This window comes from Hyposmocoma kahamanoa, unplaced genomic scaffold (genome assembly GCF_003589595.1).
Source record: "Hyposmocoma kahamanoa isolate Upper Pololo Valley unplaced genomic scaffold, ASM358959v1 181, whole genome shotgun sequence".
Classification (NCBI taxonomy): domain Eukaryota; kingdom Metazoa; phylum Arthropoda; class Insecta; order Lepidoptera; family Cosmopterigidae; genus Hyposmocoma; species Hyposmocoma kahamanoa.
Genome location: NW_020653712.1, coordinates 1,914,473 through 1,935,779, shown reverse-complemented (window position 1 = coordinate 1,935,779; position 21,307 = coordinate 1,914,473). Strand labels below are relative to the sequence as shown.

Sequence of the window (21,307 nt, the reverse complement as noted above, 5' to 3'; positions counted from 1 at the left end):
ATGAATGTGTGCATTGTTGTTATTGTTGTATTTACCTACGGTATGTTGATATCAAAGAGTGTAATACGATATTGTGCATGAATTGCCTTCATGACATATTATTAGGGAAGTAATTGCGATAAAACGAAATGGTACGAATTAAATTTCACATAACATTTTTATTTCAAAGATTCAGAAATAAAACCATTAAAAATAAACTTATACTTTACGTGTACACAAGATATAATTTGATCATTTTGTAAATAATGTACTTAAGGTACAAATTTCATTGTACTTTTTTATGGTGGCTTTAAGAAATAACTATTAGGCTCTCAGCGTATGATACACCATGTTCATTTTCAGTTCTACAGCCGTAGTAACCAATGTTGCTTTTTTGAGCTTTCTTGATTGTTAACTTCGCGGCGGTTCTGGTCTCTTCTGAGGGACCATTGCTGATGGATATTATGTCACTCTCCTTTAGAGGCTGTGCATTGTAGGTCCATGAGATCTGTGGTGCTGGTCGACCTTCTACCTCGCAGTTAACAATGATATCCTGGCCAGCTGGAGCAGAGATGACAGATTCTGGCTTCTTCAGGTACATTGGTGCAGCTGTAAATACAAAAGCATAAATTAATGAAGTAAATAATGGGACCGTAAAGACAACAAGCTTATACTGCCTCTGTGGCCACCATGCTTGAGTTTGGGTGTAATTTGTGGGTGACTAGGTGTGTATCAATGGAATGTGTGCGTGTGTTTTTATAGAAAAATTTGTACGGTCTGCCGGTTCGTTTCGTATCTTAGTTGGGAGAGCGTCAGGTACGGTATGCTGAAGGCGCTGGTTCGAGTCTAGCCGGATCGAAGGAGTTTTTCTTAGTCTTCGATCTTTGTATTAATAATTATAACAAACTAGTAGATTAAAAAGTAGACCAAATGGACCATATCGACTGTGAACTGGCAACCGGTACTATCTCAAATTTGACAACTTTACAGGTGAAGAAAAAATCATTTTCACTTCTATGCTCTTAAAGTTCGTATTTATGCTGGGTGTAGGCTGCATAAAATAGGGTTTTATGCTCTAGTGCATAAAATAGGATTTTATACTCTAGTTCATAAAATAAAATCCTAAACCATCACAATGAATATATCTAAACGTTGTAATTTTACATTCAATTTTAATTAAATAATCGTTTATTTGTAATATTGCTGTTGAATTTTCTCGCAATGGAAATGAAAAGCAGAGTGTATAACTCGTTCATAAGACCCATTTCAAAATGACGCGTTTTATGCACTTGTTGTACAATCTACTATTACCTATGTAGCATCTGGTTTATTAAATAGAAATACGTAGTGTACATACATACATGTGTAATAAAAATATCTAAACACTACGTATTTTTATTTAATAAACCTGATGTAATATAAATGATGCCAACAATTTTATTTCTTCATCCTGTTAAGTTGTCATAATTGAGATAGTACCGATTGCCAGTTCACAGTCGATATATCGAATAGTAACTGAATATTCGTTGCAACTCTAGTTCGAACCAAGTTTAAAAACAGTGTTCATTGCCTGAGTGTTTGTATTGTATAGTACCGTTCGTTGTTTCCGATTTACATAACACAAGTGCTCTAATTGCTTACTTTAAGACTAGAGAAACGAATGTGATGTTGTTGTTCATGTTGTATAGTTGTTTTTTTATGTTGTATTCGTTATTTTAAAAAAAACCTACCGACAACATTCAGCTTAATTGTATGCCTCTGAGGTCTGTCGATCTCGTTGTTGGCTTCGCAGGTATAGGTGCCTTGGTCACTAAGTAAGGCGTTCTTGATCAGCAGTCTTTTGCCTCCAGTGCGATTGTGGCGGGTGACACGGTCACCGGGCTTGCCGTTTACATTTTTGCCTTCGAAAAACCAGTCGGGATACGCAAGAGGTCTGTAGTATAAACGTTAAAATTGAAATTATCAATTACAGAGAAGACTAATTTGATTAGAGCTGTGACACGCAATTAAAAAAACATATTTAACATTTAAAAAGTATAAAACAATTCCCAGTACTGTACAGGAGCTTTTAAAACATACAAGTTTATATAATAATTTAATAAAATAGTGTAAGGTTGTGGAACCGATGATGAACAGACCAATCATGAACATTTTTGAACTATACCCCCAAACAACGGAAACGCTAATTATTTTTTTCACTTTCAACATTTTTTATCATTTTTGATGAAAATGGAAGACATCAGTTAAATTTTAACAGCTGGCGGCCATCTTTATTCGCCATTGTCACGGTGCGAAATAAGACGGTGATAACAAATTTAAAATAAAACGGATTTCTTAAAAGGACCGCGCCTCACGCGCCATATTTGAATGTGGTATTTAAGAGTGGTGACTTCTGTGGTTATTTTGTGTTTTGGTATTGTTTTAATTGCATCTAAACAAAACATAAAAGAATAACATAACGTCTATTGGAAAATTTGAAGTGTTTATTGCTGGATCTCATTTATCTATTTAACCAATCGTGGAAATTATTGTCCATAATCGGATTTTATCATTAAAGAGCTTTAGGTACTTGTGTTTACCGTCTTTATAAAGCCAGACTTGGAAACAGTGTCCGTCACTGGTCGTCCATTACTGGATTTGATTTTTTTAGACATGGCACTGAAGCGAATGACCACCCATTGTTACCAATCACAAATGGGTTATATGAAACGTCACACCATTCGTTTAAATACCAAGGATGATCTCGTTTTTTAAGATTAAATTTGTTAATTTGGCTAAATAGTTGATCTTTCATGTCTAGGTGTCCATGAGTGGAAACCGTCCATGATGGGGTGTCCATGACTGGAAATTGGCCTGTCCATATAAGGATATTCAAACAGGGTCTACTTTTTCTCGAGTAACAATGTTTTTGATATGATTAAATCACTTTCAATCGTTATTTGAAGACTTTTTAATCAATTAAACCTTTCCTCGAGTTCCACAGGATAACTCATCCAAAATTAAAAGACTAAAACTAAATATAAACCCTTAAACCGTCCATGATTGGTTCCACTACCTTAAGTTGTTTATATTTAATTTCTTTTTTTTTTAACTTTCAGACTTTAATTAGTCTTTTAATAAAATTACATTTAAAACTGTGTAATGATTATATTAATTCATGTTTATGCTGACGACACGACTTAGCCAAAGCCTCAATAAATTAAAAAAAAAATCGCTTTCCGGTGTCGTCCATTTTCTTTTTTCTTTTCTTTTTATATTACGCGATATCTCCGGCATTTGTGAATCGATTTTGATGATTCTTGTATTGTTGAAAAGAGAAAATGCTCCATCTCTAAGGGTGGAGAATTTTCTCCACCTCCAACTAGGGGATAAATTTACTTTAATAAACTTTTGAGGTCGGTTTTGCTTGATTTTGATTGCTTCTCCCGATCGTAAACTAATAATATTGCGGATGGGTTACCTGATCGATTCCGATTCCAATTAAAATTAGGGCCCTAAGATTATACACTTCCGGACATATAATTTGAGCCATCATGCATTTTCAGAATGAAGTGCCCTAAACTTAAACAATGTTTGATTGATCAAAAACTATTATGCAATTTTGAAACTAGTATACTAAACGTCTTTTCCATAAGTCCTTGAATTGAAAATTGAACAAATTTGAAATTGAATTTGTATTTCCAAAACCGGGGGAAAACTTCGATGATAATATCATTTTTATATTCTAACCCTTTACGACACAAATGCGAGGTGTAATTATGTGACCGGGAGTATATAACATACTGACAATCTCGCGGAACTTTATTACTAACATCGGATTATTTTCTTCATATTTTAATGTGATCATTCCTAATCAAAATCGATTCATCGATTCCGGATTTATCGCGGAACATACAAAAAATGCAGTCGAATTAAGAACCTCCTCCTTTTTGAAGTCGGTTAATAAAACAGAAAGTACTTACGTGCCACCGTAAATGCAGTAGAGCATAGCAGGAAGTCCAGCTTCTACAGTCATTTCCTGACTTAAAAACTGGGGTACCAGCCCACCACTCTTTTCCTTGTTCTCTTTGATACCTTCAAGCTCGTATTCGTACAAGTTAATTCGGTGATCATAAGCCGGAGATACCGTATCGCAAACATATTTCGTATTGTTCGCATCTTCTTTAGTCACGTTAGAGAAATACAAAGCACCATCTGGACCTGTTGTGATTCTTGGAGTAGTAACTTCGTAAGTCCACAAGATTGCAGGTTTCGGATGTGCTTCTGGGATTGGGCAGTCCAGCTTAAAGGGTTTGCCTTCTTCAGGTGTATATTTGGCTTTGATAACTTTAGAAGGAATGTTAAGATAAGTTCTACGAAGACTGATAATGCCGGAGGTAGCAGTGCCTAGACTGGTTTTGGCAAAACATTGGTATTGTCCCTCGTCTTCTGCGCTGGGTTTGGGGATCACAAGACCTTCTGCAGTTGGTTGGTATTTCAAAGGCTTGCCGTCCTTTTGCCAGGTGAATCTGAAAATAAATCATACGTAACATCACGCCTGTCTTCCACCCCGGTGGGTAGAGACTACGGATATAGTATAATAAGAAGTATGGTAACTCCATAGAAACGTAGCAGTGCGACTTTTATGTGTGCACGCACGCCGCGTACCGTCGGGAGAAATGTTTGTACTTATAACCTGCATTTGTTTCTCTCGTGAGTTTGGATGAAATTTGTGGTAGTCTATGCGCGTTTACATAGCACCCGCGACACAGGGTTTCTCTAGTGCGAGGCTATGAGTGTGTGCGATATCTATTTATTTATTCATATAATTTCATTGGAAGAATCATTAAACCTCTTTCGAAACGTTGTCATTTTGCAGATGTAGCTTTATTACACGAAGTGCGTGATATTGTGTGCATTATAAAAATTCAACTCAATATAATATAACCAAAGCACGACTTACTCAACTTTTGAAGAGCTGGAAGCAATACGACATTCGGGCTGGAGCTGTAGTGGTTTTGACTCCCTGAATAATATCAGAGGCGTAACTTCTTCTATTGTCAATTGCTCTTTTACTGGTTGAGCATTGCCTGAAAAAAGAAATATTTTTTATTATTATATTAAAAGTACAAACGCATTGATTTTGCAACTATGTACTGATTGCTAGCCTTGCTATGAAATGTGATCGCGTTTGTTTTTAGGCATACTCCTTTTAATAAAATTTTGTTAAACTTACTTTGATTTTCTACATAAAATAAAAAACGAAAAACTTACTTGAAATTAGGAACACAGCCAAACAAAGGAAGCTCTTCGTTGCGGCGCCCATTTTGTTTCAAATCTGTTAAGTTATAGAAATTAAATTGGTGTTATGAAAATTAATATTTTCAGTATACGTGGAATCACATATAATTACCAAGTTTTATTGAAATCGGTTACTGGAAAGTGCGCAAACCCGAATTCATCCCCTAGTTCGCCACTATACGGGACTTGATACAGGAGATAATAAAAATCGGTCCTCACTAAAAGTATATTGAGAGAATAACGCCTTGAATTGGAGAATAGCAAAATAAACCATTAAAATAATTGCTCCATATAATAAAATTTAGGCGCTATTTATAAAAATGAAAGTTCATGAGTGAACAGCCACCCTTGGAGGTGGATGATTTTCTTCAAAATAAAATGGGAAAACCAAAATAGAATGGAAGTTACCCCCTTTCCAATAAAAAAGAATCACGAAAATCGGTTCACAAATACTGGAGTTATCGCGTAACGTAAATACAAAAAAAACATACAGTCGAATTGAGAACCTCCGCTTTTTTTGAAGTAGGTTAAAAATAAATATGTAATACTTATGCCTTTTTGAATAATAAAAAAAAGCGAAACGCCAGTTGAACTTTTGCCGTTGGAATGAAGGAATTATAATAAATGATGCAAATATCCATGTATTTGTCTCTTTTGATAATTTTTATTTCCTTTTGATTTTTCTACCGTCTTTGTTTCCTTTTAAGAAAGTATAAAAACTGAAATGGTTTAAAGTACTCATATCTAGTGCTATAAAAATGCAACTTGCACCCTTTTTAACAGAAAAACTCTTTTTTTTCATCCTCTAAAGAAAAACTGTAATGGCTTACAGCACTTATGTAGTGCCATAATAAATTTGCATCTTGGATCCTATTGAGAGTGGAAAAACTGAAATGGCCTAAAGTAGTAAAAATACCGACCTCAAAAGTTCGTGGAATGACATCTATTTGCAAAGTTTTGTTGAAATCAGCTACCGGAAAGTACCCTTAGTGGAATATCTTCTTTAAATTTAAATGGGACATTGGGTCCGTGAGTATTGACTCGGGTAACCTCTTTCCAACAAAAAAGAATAATTAAAATACGGTTCACAAATCGGAGGTATCGCGCATACATAAAAAAACGGTAGAATTGAGAACCTCCCTCTTTTTTCGAAGTCGGTTAATAAAGTATATTCCTCTTGTCCCACCAGAATATAAATTATTTTTTAACTGAATGCAGCCAAAACCAACTTACCTCGTTAGCAGGAAATCAGAGAATGCAAAAATGGCGATGAAACGTAGAATTTATAGTCAGCTTGATGGATGTACGTATATACATACAAAACAATATTGACTCATATTAACAGTCATCTAGTTACTTGTTACAGTAAATTTTATGTATCATGTTTAGACATACAGCGTGTATTTACATGAAATACATACCAAAGAAAATGATTCCTTATTTCAAATCAAAGAGGTTTCGTAGATTCTTTTTTTTTATTTTTAATAATGAATTTGAATCTATGTAAAGTATTTTGAAATGTGGAAACGGCGGGAATTGGAAGAGAAAGACCCTTAGACTATTCCTTTATTTTTTTCCATCCTCTAAGGAAAGGACCACGGAAGAAACTGTGGAAAGGGCGCTAAAAGTTTTTTAATATTGTGTTGTACCGGTAGGTACCAATTACCGATTGTTATACGGATTTATGCAATGATATGGCAACATTGTCAAGAAGTTTCTGGAAGAAGGATCAAAATATATAAGGTAAAATGGTATGGAAGCATACAAGAAGAAATGTCTGCTAAGCCGTGTTCAAAATTCAAAGCCTTTTATTAGCAAGTGAACTAAATGATTTAAGTAAAAGTGAAAACATGAATAATGAAATGACTCCCGCCGCTTAAAAGACTATTTAAACAACCCGAAGTTTTTTTTGCACAAGTACGGACAACTGCACATCAGACTACACAGTTTTGTTCGAAAATCGCCTCCATTACAACGGAACAAGATACATCAATGTGTAGCTGGATGTGCTGGCGTGTGTACATTAAAAATATAATGGAAAATATTTAATTATGTTCTCGAAAACTAATTGAAGACGTGGCTCAAAAGACTTATATCCAAGCCAAAAATACTAATTAAAAATTTTTATGTTTATCGTAGATTCGTTCGATAAGTGGGTGAAATCCAATAAACGGAATTCATCCCCCAATTTGCCCCTTCAAATTTGAGTGGGACCACTATTAAGGTACCCTCTATTTAACAAAGAATCATCGAAATCCTTTTCCAAATTTTGTTTTTTTTCATCAAAAACAAAAGAAAGAAAAAGCGGTTCTTCATTAAATTGAGTCAATAAACACACTTAAATCTAATTCTTAAGACTAAAACGACAGGGGACTTAAGTTTTAACACCAACTTCATTTCCTTATTACTTAATTAAAAAGTTAAATAATGTTTTCTGCTGAAATCATCGAATATATAACCAGAAATAGAGACGAAATGTCATTTAATTTGTTTGAAAACTATTCTACCAAATTATTACAGTGACAACTGCGCTCCGATTGGCCAGCCCGAATTTGAAACAATTGACGGGAGTCGTCCATTGTTTCACTTCAAACCAACCACTTTAACTTGAGCTTTGCTCTAATGGACTATACGATAATGCCAGTTCTCACACGGCCAGACAGACAAATGAATTTTTGAACAACGTTGACCTTATGAGCCATCCCGCGTACAGTCCCGACCTGGCACCTTGTGATTTTTATTTATTTCCAAAAATTAAGAACCAGTTACGCGGTCAACGATTTTCATCACCTGAAGAGGCTGTCGAAGATTGAAACGGTTCTGAGATTGTAACGGAGGAGTGGCATAAATGTTTTCAATATTGGTTCATTCGCATGAAAAAGCGCATTAACGCTAACAGAGAATATTTTGAGAAACAATAAATACATTTCTGACCATTTATACCTAGTATTTTTTTTTTTATTCATTCCGGAAACTTATAGTGCGTACACACAGGTCAGTTGTTGGCGCTGTACTTTCAGTTTTCTAATTTGTGATTGCAGTGCAAACGAGAGATGATATTTAAAAGTGATATAAGGGACAATTGCCTGATGACTTACCATGGATGGATGGCCCTTATTTCTTCTCTATTTCTGGTTATATACTGGATGGTTGAATTGACGAAAACAAATAAACGACTTAATTTACAATTACAGAAATTTACAGAAAACAATCGTCTTTAGAGGTACTCAGCTTAGAATAATAACGCATAGAATGATAGTTTCATATCAAACGAACTGTCACAAGTGAGGCAAAAATCAAATTCATGTAGGCTAGTTTTAGTAGTAGGTTAATTTTCGGTTTTGGTGAATATTTATATAAAAATACAAGTTGAAACGCGTTACTTCCTTGTGGAATGTGACGTTAGTATCTATTTTATGTTTGTCTGACGTATTTTTACACTCATTTACTGCACATTTCGTAATTTTTGGCTAAAATTCTTGATCTGTTCGCGGTGCAAGTTGACCTTGAGCACTGAAGGCCCGCCCGCTCGTGTAGGCTCTTTTGGCGCGCTTCAATTTGCCTCACTTAGCTTGTGCGGACTAGGTTTCTATGCGTTATTATTCTAAGGTACTCAGCACATTTCAGAGCTCTTAAATTATTGTTTTAGGGCAGTAAAGCTACTTGTGAAGGAGCGCCTACTTCTGCAGCCAACCAGTAATGTGAGTGTAGGTAACAGAATTTCAATTCACTTGAACTCGATTGGGGCCTTTGTGGGGATTGGCGCTATGTGGGTTTGGTTCGATTGGCTCTATTGACGCTATGCTAGAATGCCCGCATTGGCCCCAAATACCCCAATCCCCACAAAAACACCAATCAAGCTCAAACGATTTGAAATTCCTCACATATTGGCAATGCTGGTAAGGGTGCTGGTGAAATAACAAGCACATGGGGCTTGTCACAGGCATGTTGCTTTCAATCAGGCGCACAATTTGGTCATCACTTGAGATCAAGAAAAGAAAAACTAAGTACTTCAAGCCAACGTAAAAGGCTACGAAAGAAAAATGAAATGGGAATAAAAATGATCAGCAGCTTGATATTGATTGCCTCTCCCGATCGGAAACTGCGTCTTTTCCGAGTCGAGGCGCATAATTGCGATTCACAACTGGCCGATTCTAATGCCGCCGATATCAATAGAATCTTTGTCCTGCAGAAACGTGCAGTTAGGGCAATTTATAATCTGGGCCCCAAAGTATCTTTGAGAGATAAGTTTAAGGAAATTAATATTCTTACACTAGCCTCACAGTACATTTATGAAAATGTAATTTATGTTAAAAGGAATAGTAATTTATTTATGAAAAATAGTGACAGACATAACATTAATACGAGGAATAGAAATAAACTAGCTTTTCTTGATAGTCGTCTTCACAAAGTCAAAAAATCATTTAAGGGGCAATGTATACGCTTCTATAACAAGATTCCGGTTGATATACAAAATTTGCCTTTCACGAGGTTTAAAACTATAGTGAAACAAAAACTTTATACTAAAGGTTATTATACAACTTCTGCGTACTTGGATGACAAAAATCCGTGGTAGTAACCCGTTTAGCTCATGGAGGTAGTCTCGATCTCTGATGTTCCAAATAAAAAAAATATTGTAAATGTTATTTACAAAGAGCAACCCCTAGAGTTTCTTGCTCATTCTTCTCAGGGGAATCTGCCTTACGAATGAGCGGTAGAGTTTAACCATTGTGACGATTTCAAGTGTAATAATGCTTACCTATGAAATAAAGATTATTTTGAATTTGAATTTTGAATTTGAATTTGAATTTGATCGGAAACTTTTGACATTTCTAATCGGAACAATGGTTGATTTAACTCATGTAGGAATCAGGTTCATCGTCTCGCTCAGAAACCCATTTGATTTCGAGACTACCCGATCGGGTCGATTCCGGTTTGAATCAAAATCAGGACGCAGAAGAGACAAAATGGATTGAAAACTTTTGCATAATGTATTAAAATTCCCATAGGACTATTTCTGTTGTTGGTTCGCAACTAAATGGCAAACGTTCGACTCGCATTTGGGCATTTTTTTATTGGATACTATATTTAAAAAGTCATATAACGTATTTCTTTTACATTTCGACAAAAGCAATTTAATTTCTTTAACTATTTACCAAGCGCACTAATTGTTGTTGATCCCGTGATTGATGATAAAAAAAAAAACGTTTTCACTAGCTCGGCAAGGCTTTCTTTCTCTGCGCGTAAATGCGTTTTTTTTGAAATTCGAACTTGGCGATGGATGCACCTAACTTTATGTCGATGAAAAAAATACATAATGACACGTTCAACTACGCGATTTGTCGTACATTATTTAAGTAATAAATATAAATCCGATGGTATATTTAATTCTTATTATTGTTGACATTAAATTAACATCGGTAACTAATTTCGTTTATTAAAACTGATTTGTTATAATGCAACTGTTTTTCTTTCATCTACCGTTTTTCTTGCCATAGTGAGGTGAAAAATTGTGATTCTCTCGGCAGCAAAGTTGTTTCGCGTCTCGTGTCTTGAAACTCTCGCTACGCTCTAGGATCTATTTTAGTCTTATTGTACGGTTTACAACCGCACATTTTTCTTCCGCTTACCTTGCGCTCTACTTTGTGCCCTACTGTCCGTGGCCTACTGTCCGTGGCTTACATACATTACATGGGCACATAAATAGGCAAGTAATTTTAGTGGTAAACGAGCATTCACTTCATCTAGACATCTTGAGTGTTTAACGAACATTCATCTTAACGTAACAACAACGTAAGAGATACACATCCTCAACGAGCCTTGTATCTTCTTACTTTATTAATAAACTTTATACTTTTATCATCTATCAATTTAAACAATTAGGCGTCAATACTATAGCGTAGTATTGGCCCCTACATCGTTTTGGTCCTTCGAGCCGGATGGTGAGTGTTGTGTTGGTCCCTGTGGTAACGAATCGGTGTAGTTGGCCTCCCACAAGCGGGTCTCACCAATTACATTGAGAAAGCGTATATATCACAGTGAACTAGTGCACACTTGCTCTCTATCAACTAGTGAAGCTTACCAACTGACGCCAAGATGGCTTCGCTTGCTCAGGTTTCAATACAACAAGTTTGCAGTCTTGCATAAAAAATAACTATTATTCATCGATAGATGCACCCACCGAATAAATGTAACATCCTTTAAAGTACTTATCATTCCAGCTCGCATTTTATGTAAATATGTATTGTACACGAAATGTCAACTATAAAAATATTGTTTCGCCTGGGAATCACCACAGACGCAGCTGGAGGAAAATGAAGATTTTATCCTTAATCAATTGTTACCTTTGTCATTTTTTTAAGACTCTATCCAATTACATTAATTTTCCTGTAGGGACAGTCAGTATCAATACCGGCAAAGCCAGTGTTTGAATACAATAATACAAAAAACTTAGTTAGCAGTAAAGGTCCTTGTGAAAGAGTTCGTCCAAGGAAGCACTGCCACCTTACCTATAGTCAGTCTTTTTTGAAAACGGAGTAAAATGACATTTGTAGGGTTGCCAGTTTTCATTTCATTGTGAAAGAAGATAAATTTTGCCAAAAATGACTGAATTGTGTTACGACGTTCTAATGATAACTAATTGCGTTATCGCCTTTACGTTTTTTGAACATTAGGGATATCTGCGTATTTGTCAACTCTCATCCTCAATATTTTAAAACACGCGATGAAGTCATTCAAAGGCAAACTAGAGCAAAAATTATGAATCTCTTATACCAACCTCGTTGCCATAAAGTAATTTATAAGAATAACTGCTTCAACATGTGTATAATTATTTACAATAAATTACCAAACGAAATTAAATTGTTACAAGGACATACTTTTAAATTAAAATTGACAAAATGGCTTTTGACACATTGCTTCTATAGTAATAAAGAATACTTAGAATTTACAAATTCATTACATTAACAAGAAACTATAGAGACTAAAGTAACATTGAGTCCCATTAATATTTGCACATCTGCTTGCAGGTTGAATACAATGTACCTAATTTTACTTAAGACCTTTGTAATTACTGTATTCTGGCAAATAAACGTATTCTATTCTATTCTATTCTATTTATTCTCATTTTAACAATTGGCCTACTAGTATCGAGATCAATTTTTTTTCATATACATTTTAACAATAATAGCCGGATTTCATTATCTATACCTACTGATGATCTACCAATCACGCGCCTATACGATACTCCCCCCGTCTCTACTCGTACCCTGCCACCAAACAGATCTAAAATGCATATTTTCTGCGCATACTGCTCATAGGTCATTATATAAAGGTAAATGGTTGCCGGTACCTGTGATACGTGTAGTACAAGTCAATAACCTTTGGATCAAACTTGGTTACCGCAATGAAATAAAAAATAAAATAATTCTTTTTTTTTAGTGATTTGGGTTCAGTTTCGGAAATAGAATGACCTCTGTAAATATGGCGAGAATGCAAATCAACACATTGTGTATTTATTAATGAATTTGACATTCACCGTATTATTATACTGTAATCATTAACTTACAAATAAATGGACGACGGGTCTAATACAAAAACCACGAAAAAAATGTCCCAAGTCAACCTATTTAAACGTAGTGACATGTAAAGGAATATGAAAAAGCTAAAGCGTTGAATTTAAATTGTAATGTCATCGCAGTACTGTCTAATTTTGCTTGCTTCGCTGTCAGTCGAACAAACGAAGACTAAAGCGTGAATGACGCTCTGTATACGATTTTAACGCCCTATAAGTTCGGACACTTTTTAGCGCGGACCCGACGTCCATGTAGTTGTAAGTCAATGACTGTAATATACATTTATTGGTTATTAAGTATCCTTGTATACACTTGACATTGTCAGTTTAATTCAATTATTTATTAGTTTAATTAATTATGTTAATTTTGTACATGTACACTATTGTATAATTATTCCTTCAATAATTTGTAAACTGACGCTCACTTTTCGAAGAGTAGTATAAAATGACATTTAATTGTATTTGTATGACATTTGTAATGTTGAGAAAAATAAACTAAACTATATTGAATTAAAATGAAAAATAATTAGTGAAGTGAAAAGTAATTTCACATAAAAATAATTGAATATCAATTCAATAAAAATAAAATACAGTGAATAGCGACATCTCTAGCCGGGGCTCGTAGCTATAAAGGTAACTGGGTGACGAAATACTTTCATAGATGGCGCTACGGCTAAAAAGTCGTTGAAAAACCAAATTACAAAGACACGACAGCAGGCACACAGAAAAATTCGTGAGGTCCGCTGGTTCGTTCCGTGGCTTAGTTGGTATAGCGTCTGGCACGGTATGCTAGAAGACGTCGGTTCGAATCCATACATTTATATCTCTCGTGAGTTTGGGCGTAATTTGTGGGTGACTAGGTGTATATCCATGAAATGTGTGCGTGTATTTTTATAGAAAAATTTGTACGGTCTGCCGGTTCGTTTCGTATCTCAGTTGGGAGAGCGTCAGGTACGGTATGCTGAAGGCGCTGGTTCGAATCTAGACGGATCGAAGGAATTTTGTCTGAGTGTTCGATCTTTGTATTAATAATTATAAGAAACTAGTAGAGTCATTGACTTACAATTATATGGACATCGGGTCCGCGCTAAAAAGTGTCCGAACTTATAGGGCGTTAAAATCGTATACAGAGCGTCATTCACGCTTTAGTCTTCGTTTGTTCGACTGACAGCGAAGCAAGCAAAATTGCACAGTACTGCGATGACATTACAATTTAAATTCAACGTTTTAGCTTTTTCATATTCCTTTACATGTCAACGTTTAAATAGGTTGACTTGGGACATTTTTTTCGTGGTTTTTGTATTAGACCCGTCGTCCATTTATTTGTAAGTCAATGAGTAGAATAATTTCACGTAAAAAATAATTGAATATCAATTCAATAAAATGAAAAAATTTCAAATATGTCTCCTCTTTGTATTTTTTTATAAACATAGTTCTAAATACTCTATGTGTATATGAACTTACGGAAATTGATAATTCAAATGAACTTGTGCTCAGTAATTGGATGAATAATGTGTCGAGTATGATTCAAATGAAACAAGGCCAACCCTTTTGCGCATGTAACTGTAATTTTACTCCGTCTTCAAAAAAGACTATATTTCTACCACCAAGCAGTAATATGAGCATTCATTAAGGCAAAGGATGCTGGTTGAATTACAGGCACATGGGCCTTGTCGACCTATGTCTCGGCGCAACGGCAGTGCCTCTCAAATCTTTGCGACTTAAAGCTCTAAGTGTCACTACGACTGCTATGAACAGACATGTCGCTTATAACTTGTTTGCCATGTCATCTGATATCATAGAAAAAAAACAAAATAGAAAGCAAACATAATAACAACTTCATTGCATCAATAAACTAAACGTTGTAACAAATTCAAACTAAATAAACGTGTTAGGCATCCCTCCGCTACGAAGATCGTTTACCTTGCACTCACCCCATTTTGACAAATGGCGAGTTTTGACGTAAAATTATACCTTCCATAAATTTTACTGCACGTCACTATTGACAACAATGTCCATCAATTAGCTCCTTCAACTTAATACGAAACTTGATGAGCGGACAAACGTCAAAACGGCCATCATAGTGTGCCGGTATTTTAGCATTGGATTATGAGTTTCCATTTCGGTAACTTAGTGGCCACATCAAATCCGCGAGAATGTCGTGGCCAACAAATTAGCGTGATTTACGGGAATCTATTGTTGCGAGTCCTAATGCGCTTTCGATTCGATTTTTTATAACAACAGATTTTATGAAAAAGTGAACCCTGAATGTGATCGGCTTAAAAAAAGAAGACTTTGTCTGATTGGGATCGTGATGTTGCGTTTGACAATTTGTGTAATCAAGAATAAAATGTTAAAACAATAATGTTAACTTAGAATAATAACGCATAGAAACCTAGTCCGCACATGCTAAGTGAGGCAAATTGAAGCGCGCCCAAAGGGCCTACACGAGCGGGCGGTGCTAAAGGTCAACTTGCACCGTGAACAGATCAAGAATTTTAGCTAAAAATGACGAAATGTGCGGTAAATGAGTGTAAAAATACGCCAGACAAACATAAAATAGATACTAACATCACATTCCACAAGGAAGTAACGCGTTTCAACTTGTATTTTTATATAAATATTCACTAAAACCGAAAATTAACCTACTACTAAAACTAGCCTACATGAATTTGATTTTTGCCTCACTTGTGACAGTTCGTTTGATATGAAACTATCATTCTATGCGTTATTATTCTAAGAATGTTAATGATAATACAGATGAGGATTCCCGTTCATATGGAGAAGAATTCGACGACTCATTATAATAAATAATAAGAATTAATATAATTATTTATAATTTATTTCATTTCATTATAATTTATTAGACACGTACCAAAATTTATCAATTTGAATAATCTTCGTAACATAATCTGTGGCTCGATAATTATCGGAGCTAAAGAGGACCTCGTTTCCGTTTACTGCCCGTGGCCCAACTGTGTACTCCAACTAGTTGGACTACGGGAAATATTGTATGGGCATTGGACCTATTGCCCGGTTAGTACAGTCACCGTCAACATTAATAATGTTACTGGTTCTGAACTAACTACGATTGTTCTCTAGAATGATCCCTGTGACAGTTCATAAAAAATCGCAAGATGTAATCTTGTAATAACATTTAATGTATCTTATGAATTATTTTTGTAAGCATCGCTTTTAAGTGAAAATATTATATGGTACGTGCAGTCACTGAAGAGCGCTGCAGCTGGCTTTAAAACCCAACGTCATATCTAGGTACTTTGGAATGACGACTGATCAGGCCAGCTAACTCGGTCTAGGGTGAAATAAGACTATAAATTCTAAATATTCCAGTTACCGGGGCCACACACCAACCTCGCCTGCGCGCGGTGTACCCTGCATATAGCGAAAGGGGCTCTGGTCACACTTTAAACAGAGTATTCCCAAGGAGGGTTGATGTCAGGCAGGTGACCGGTCATAAAACACCATGCCAAATCCGTTTACAACGCGTATTGACATAAAATACCTGTTGTGCCGACCTCACCTAGCGTGGGATAAGGACAGAAAGAAGAAGAAGAATAGTTGCGCCTACATTAGTAATAAGTTGGCATGGTAGTCTACAATTTTTTTATTTTGCCTATATATGCCTAAATGGTTTTTGTTAACAATTTGGAGAAAAAATTAAAACACAATTATTTTTTTATGCTAAAGCTATAGTTTTTTTATGGCTTTTTACGATGTATTGTGATCATTAGCTAGACTATTTGGGTTACCGTCACAAAATATAGAACAGTAAAATTTGCGAATTTATCAAAAGAATGCTCGTTACTGAAAAAAAAATGGCGTCCGATTGGTTTAACGCAGCTTGTCCAAAGCATGGGCTACAGAAATTTCGGAATTTATTAGTTCCATCTGAACTCCCATTATAAATTCGTCGTTCTTAATCAACACTTGCGATCTTTTTTGGTTTTTAATTTTGTGCTTCAATTTGGCTTCTAAATCAAAATTTTGTAAAGTGCTTAGAAAACAATAGATACATACACTACATTACAAAAATAAAATCTTAAAATCGATTCTCGTTTGCTAATTAAATCGTTAACGTCGATTCGCTTCATCGGTACAGGATTTTTAGTCTGTGCTGACATGACAGTGACAGCTATCGAATTATTGATGTCTCGTCACACCCCGGACACTCCATACAACAGTCGAAAATGATTTACTTACTACTACTACATACACGCGGAAATGTGTGCGTGAAGTGGCAGGGTTACCCATCACTCTTTTCCGTGGTCAGAACGGCAACATAGCGAAAATTCTAACGCGAATCTGTTATCTATGATTCTATTAATAGAATCCGAATAATTAAACATGTCTATTAGGTATTTATATCGATGTATTATTATATTTTTCATTAATTCACTAACTAGAATAATATTGAAGATTTATTTCAAAAATATATTAAATGCACTGAAAATGTTATATTTCGGACATGTACTTTTAATAAGGTAACCAAGATATTTGAAATTGCGTGTCCAAGTCTAGTTAATAATTAGATATATTCACTACCTACTTTATATTTATCGCCAATACGAATAGAAAATTCGCAAACCCGTGCTTACTAGCTCACTAAGTTACGGGGCGTCTCATTATATTGATATAATAAATCTGTATCTTGTATACATATATATACTACTCTGCAGTAAATAAATGAAGAAAACAATAACTGAATGAGTCTCAGATATAAGTTTTTTTACTTACTTCGTTTCATCTTTCGGAAAATTATCAATGTCGTCTTCGCGCGAAAACAGCTCGCCGGCAGCCTTGTTGTCGTTATTCAATGTGTATCAAAAACTAGGGTGGGGCGGAGAGTGTCTCTTCTCTTATTCTTTATTCTCTGGTCTCGTTTCATACCACTACGTCCGTACGTAGTAGTGTACGTAGTACTACGTACGTACGTACGTACGTCTATCTAGATATATGTCTGTGTTTCGTATCTATTTCGTATCATTTGGTTGGTATGTGGCCCTGGTAACTGTAATACTTAGAATTTATAGTCTTATTTTAGCCTAGACCGAGTTTACTGGCCTGATCAGTCCCCATTCCAAAGTAGATATGACGTTGGATTTTAAAGCCAGCTGCGGCACTCTTCAGTGACTGCACGCACCATATAATATTTTCACTTAAAAGCGATACATACAAAAATAATACATAAAATACATTAACGCGTAACATAAACGCGTTATTACAAGATTATATCTTGCGATTTTTTTGTGAACTGTCACAGGGATCATCCTAGAGAACAATTGTAGTTAGCTCAGAACCAGTAACATTATTAATATTGACGGTGACTGTACTAACCGATCAGTAGGTCCAATGCCCATACAATATTGCCCGTAGTCCAACTAGTTGGACCACGGGCAATGAACGGTCGTTTAACTAAAATAAAAAATAAAAGGAATTGCATTTTTTTGTCTATTGTTGTATGCCAATAATTACGGTACTTCTGAGGCATGCATATAGCAAAAGTTACATAAATTGTTAGACGGAGTACACATCGAGTATGTGTGTGTACTCCGTCCAACGATTTGCACTATATTCGATGATAAGCTGTGTTTCACGTGGTTTTCACAAATAAATAAATCTAGAATTATTAATTATAAATTTGTCCTTTAATACCTAAAATGAATACCGTTCTGCATAGTTCGAAGCAAGTTTCGCAACCATAAACTGGCGTCCATCGGAATATCCTTCTTTTTAACTGCTTTTCTTAAATCAGGGTATACGACAATCTGGTCAATTTTCGAAGCATATTTGGCACATAAATTTGTGTAGTATGATTGGTTAACAGCGTAGCAAGCACCTGCTTTCGAAGGAGCCAGTAGTCTTTCTAAATTAAAGTTTATAGGTGCTTTATTCTGGTTGACAACAGGAGCGCAGGATTTGGAAGAGTTTGTTTGAGATTCAATCAAGTTCATTAGCCTTTGTGCGTATTGTTTTGTTGCTTGACGTTTTTTATAAATTTTTCTCTTTTTCCGACTTAATTTTTTCGGCTTATCTAATTGAACATAATTACATTTTGGTAAATCTGTCTTTATACCTTTAGTTCGTGCGTTTGTTTTGCCCGTATATGGTGCATCTTCGAATTTTGATTTAGTCCAGTCAGTTTTGTAAAAGCTTCGTGATAATATAGGCGACTCTTCGTTTGTTACTGGAAATAAAACGTAATTTCGTATTATTAAAGACTGATAACATCTACTGCACTCATCGAATATATAATCACAAAAAGAGACGAAATAAGGGCCATCCATCCCTGGCTACTCATCAGGCAAATGGGCCTTATGTCACTTTTAAATATCAACTTGCGTTTGCGCTGAAATCACAAATTAGAAAGCTGAAATAGTACAGCGCCAAATAATGTATCATCAACTGACCTGTGTGTACGTTTCTAATCATGGGCGGCTGTCCCATTCGGTGGTGTGGGAAAAGCAAAACATCTAATTACAAAACAAACGGAATCACATTTCATCGGGTACTCAATATTAAACATGTGATTTTTCAATTTTCGTCCATTATAGCAAAGCTGAAGTTAAACTGGTTGATTGAAGTGAAACAATTGACGATACCCGTCAATTGCTTCGAATTCGGGCTGGCCAATCGGAGCGCAGTTGTCACCATAATGATTTGGCAGAATAGTTTTCAAACAAATTAAATGACATTTCGTGGCCGAACTCCCGTCAATTGTTTCGAATTCGAGTTGGCCAATCGGAGCGCAGTTGTCACCGTAATTATTTGGCAGAATAGTTTTCAAACAAATTAAATGACATTTGCCGGACTGCCACGCTGAGGTCCCAGGTTCGATTCCCGGGCCGGGAGAAATACTTGTTTGGCCTACATTTATTTCCCTCGTGAGTTTGAGTGTAATTTGTGGTTGCCTATGTGTGTGTCCATGGCATCCGCGACACAGGGTTTCCCTAGTGCGGGGCTATGTTAAGTGTGTGCGTTATTATTTATTTATAAGTAATTGTTACAAACTTTGATCAAATCTAATCAGAACATGTCACCCGAATACCACTGACCAATTTTCAAAATTTCATTATTATCATTGACTCTATCTCTGGTTATAAACTCGATGACTGCACTACACTACTATTAAACACACACGGACCGGGTGCAGATCGGGCGCGTGTCGCGTCGGGTGTACCCGCGCTTTATTATACAGGGGACAGGTTGAATGAGATAAATATTCAAAGAGGCAAATTAGTAGCTTATACCCATATCGAATATGAAAAAAAAACTACCTTATTTTTAAATATTTTTCCATAACGAAAATACTGCCTCTAACATTTTGTAATACTTTGCCCAAGATCAAACATGCAACGAGTGCCCGCTACCGTCACCGGCCTCAGTGCACGCTTATGAAGAGAAAATTGAATGATGTTTAAGAGGAAGCAGAGGAAAAATTCCTAATCTTCGATTTGATTTTAGAGGGGTATATCCACCTTAAAGTTAAAAATAAAATATTGTATGAGTAACTACACGATATATTCAAGCAAAGACATTAATCAGAAACATAAAACAATGAAGTTTCCTCGATAGATAAAAACCACGAAATGACCTCTAATTTTCACATTTTTTCGATTTATCCTCGAAATGCTGCAGGTTATTAGGACAAAAATTAGATAATTCATTATATTTATGCATGATCGACAACTGTCACTACGGATTTTTTTTTAATCCCTTTAGTTTAAGAGTTATTCCGTTAAAACGAATTTTATACTTTTAACGCGCAAAATTCAACATCTCCTCTCGCATGTCACGCGAATTTCAGGCATATATTTGTTTCACAAATTTGGGAGGAGCCAACGTCAAAACTTTTTTGGCATGAGAGCTCTTAATACTACTTTTTGAGTAGGAAAACTTGACACGCGGGAGTTCAATTTCCTACCGCTCAGCTATTCTGTTCCATAGAGAAGACCAAATGAGGCCATGAGAACCATAGTGGCCTAACTCAGTTTTTTACAATATTGAGTTTATGATTTTTTCCAGTTCAAATTGATCATTTTGATAGAACCAGAAAGGCCTAAAAGTGATACAACGAATTTTCACTAGATGGCAGCATAATCATTGTTATGGTTTTTAGTCTGTGGTCTAAATTTGAGGTGCCATACTGGCCTAAGTAAGATAGGCCACTACGGCTTGTCCATTGAATTAGGCCACTATGGTTCTCATGGCCTCAAATGAAGAGTGTGTTAGTATTTGTAAAATGGCACATTTTTCTTATGTTTAGGCAGAGAACAAAAACGTAACGAGAATGGACACTCTCCGCTCCTCCCTGGCTTTAGATGCCGTACCACGCCCCACACATTGACGGTCACATTAACTGAACGATAACAAGGTTGTTGGCGAGCCGTTTTCGCGCGAAGACGGCTTTGATAATTGAATATAGTTTTCATTTATTCTTTACGCGACGTCTACGTT

The 21,307-nt window shown here is 35.7% G+C and overlaps 1 protein-coding gene across 1 annotated transcript; it reads right to left on the bottom strand.

Annotated features, from left to right (window-relative positions):
* Positions 1-231: 231 nt before the first annotated feature.
* LOC113226099 (hemolin-like) lies at positions 232-5,302 on the bottom strand. The gene is made up of 5 exons (XM_026458618.1): positions 5,233-5,302; positions 4,922-5,048; positions 3,942-4,487; positions 1,710-1,912; positions 232-588 (listed from the first exon to the last, which is right to left on the bottom strand). The coding sequence occupies exons 1-5, from the start codon at positions 5,282-5,284 to the stop codon at positions 290-292; spliced, it is 1,227 nt and encodes a 408-aa protein (XP_026314403.1). The 5' UTR covers positions 5,285-5,302; the 3' UTR covers positions 232-289.
* Positions 5,303-21,307: the final 16,005 nt, after the last annotated feature.

Excerpts from the sequence above, each read along its gene's own strand:
- LOC113226099 (XM_026458618.1), bottom strand. The coding sequence starts at position 5,284 with ATGGGCGCCGCAACGAAGAGCTTCCTTTGTTTGGCTGTGTTCCTAATT. Across the intron at positions 1,913-3,941 it reads TACTGCATTTACGGTGGCAC|ACCTCTTGCGTATCCCGACT; the intron begins GTAAGTACTTTC and ends TTTATACTACAG. Across the intron at positions 589-1,709 it reads AATTAAGCTGAATGTTGTCG|CTGCACCAATGTACCTGAAG; the intron begins GTAGGTTTTTTT and ends TTGTATTTACAG.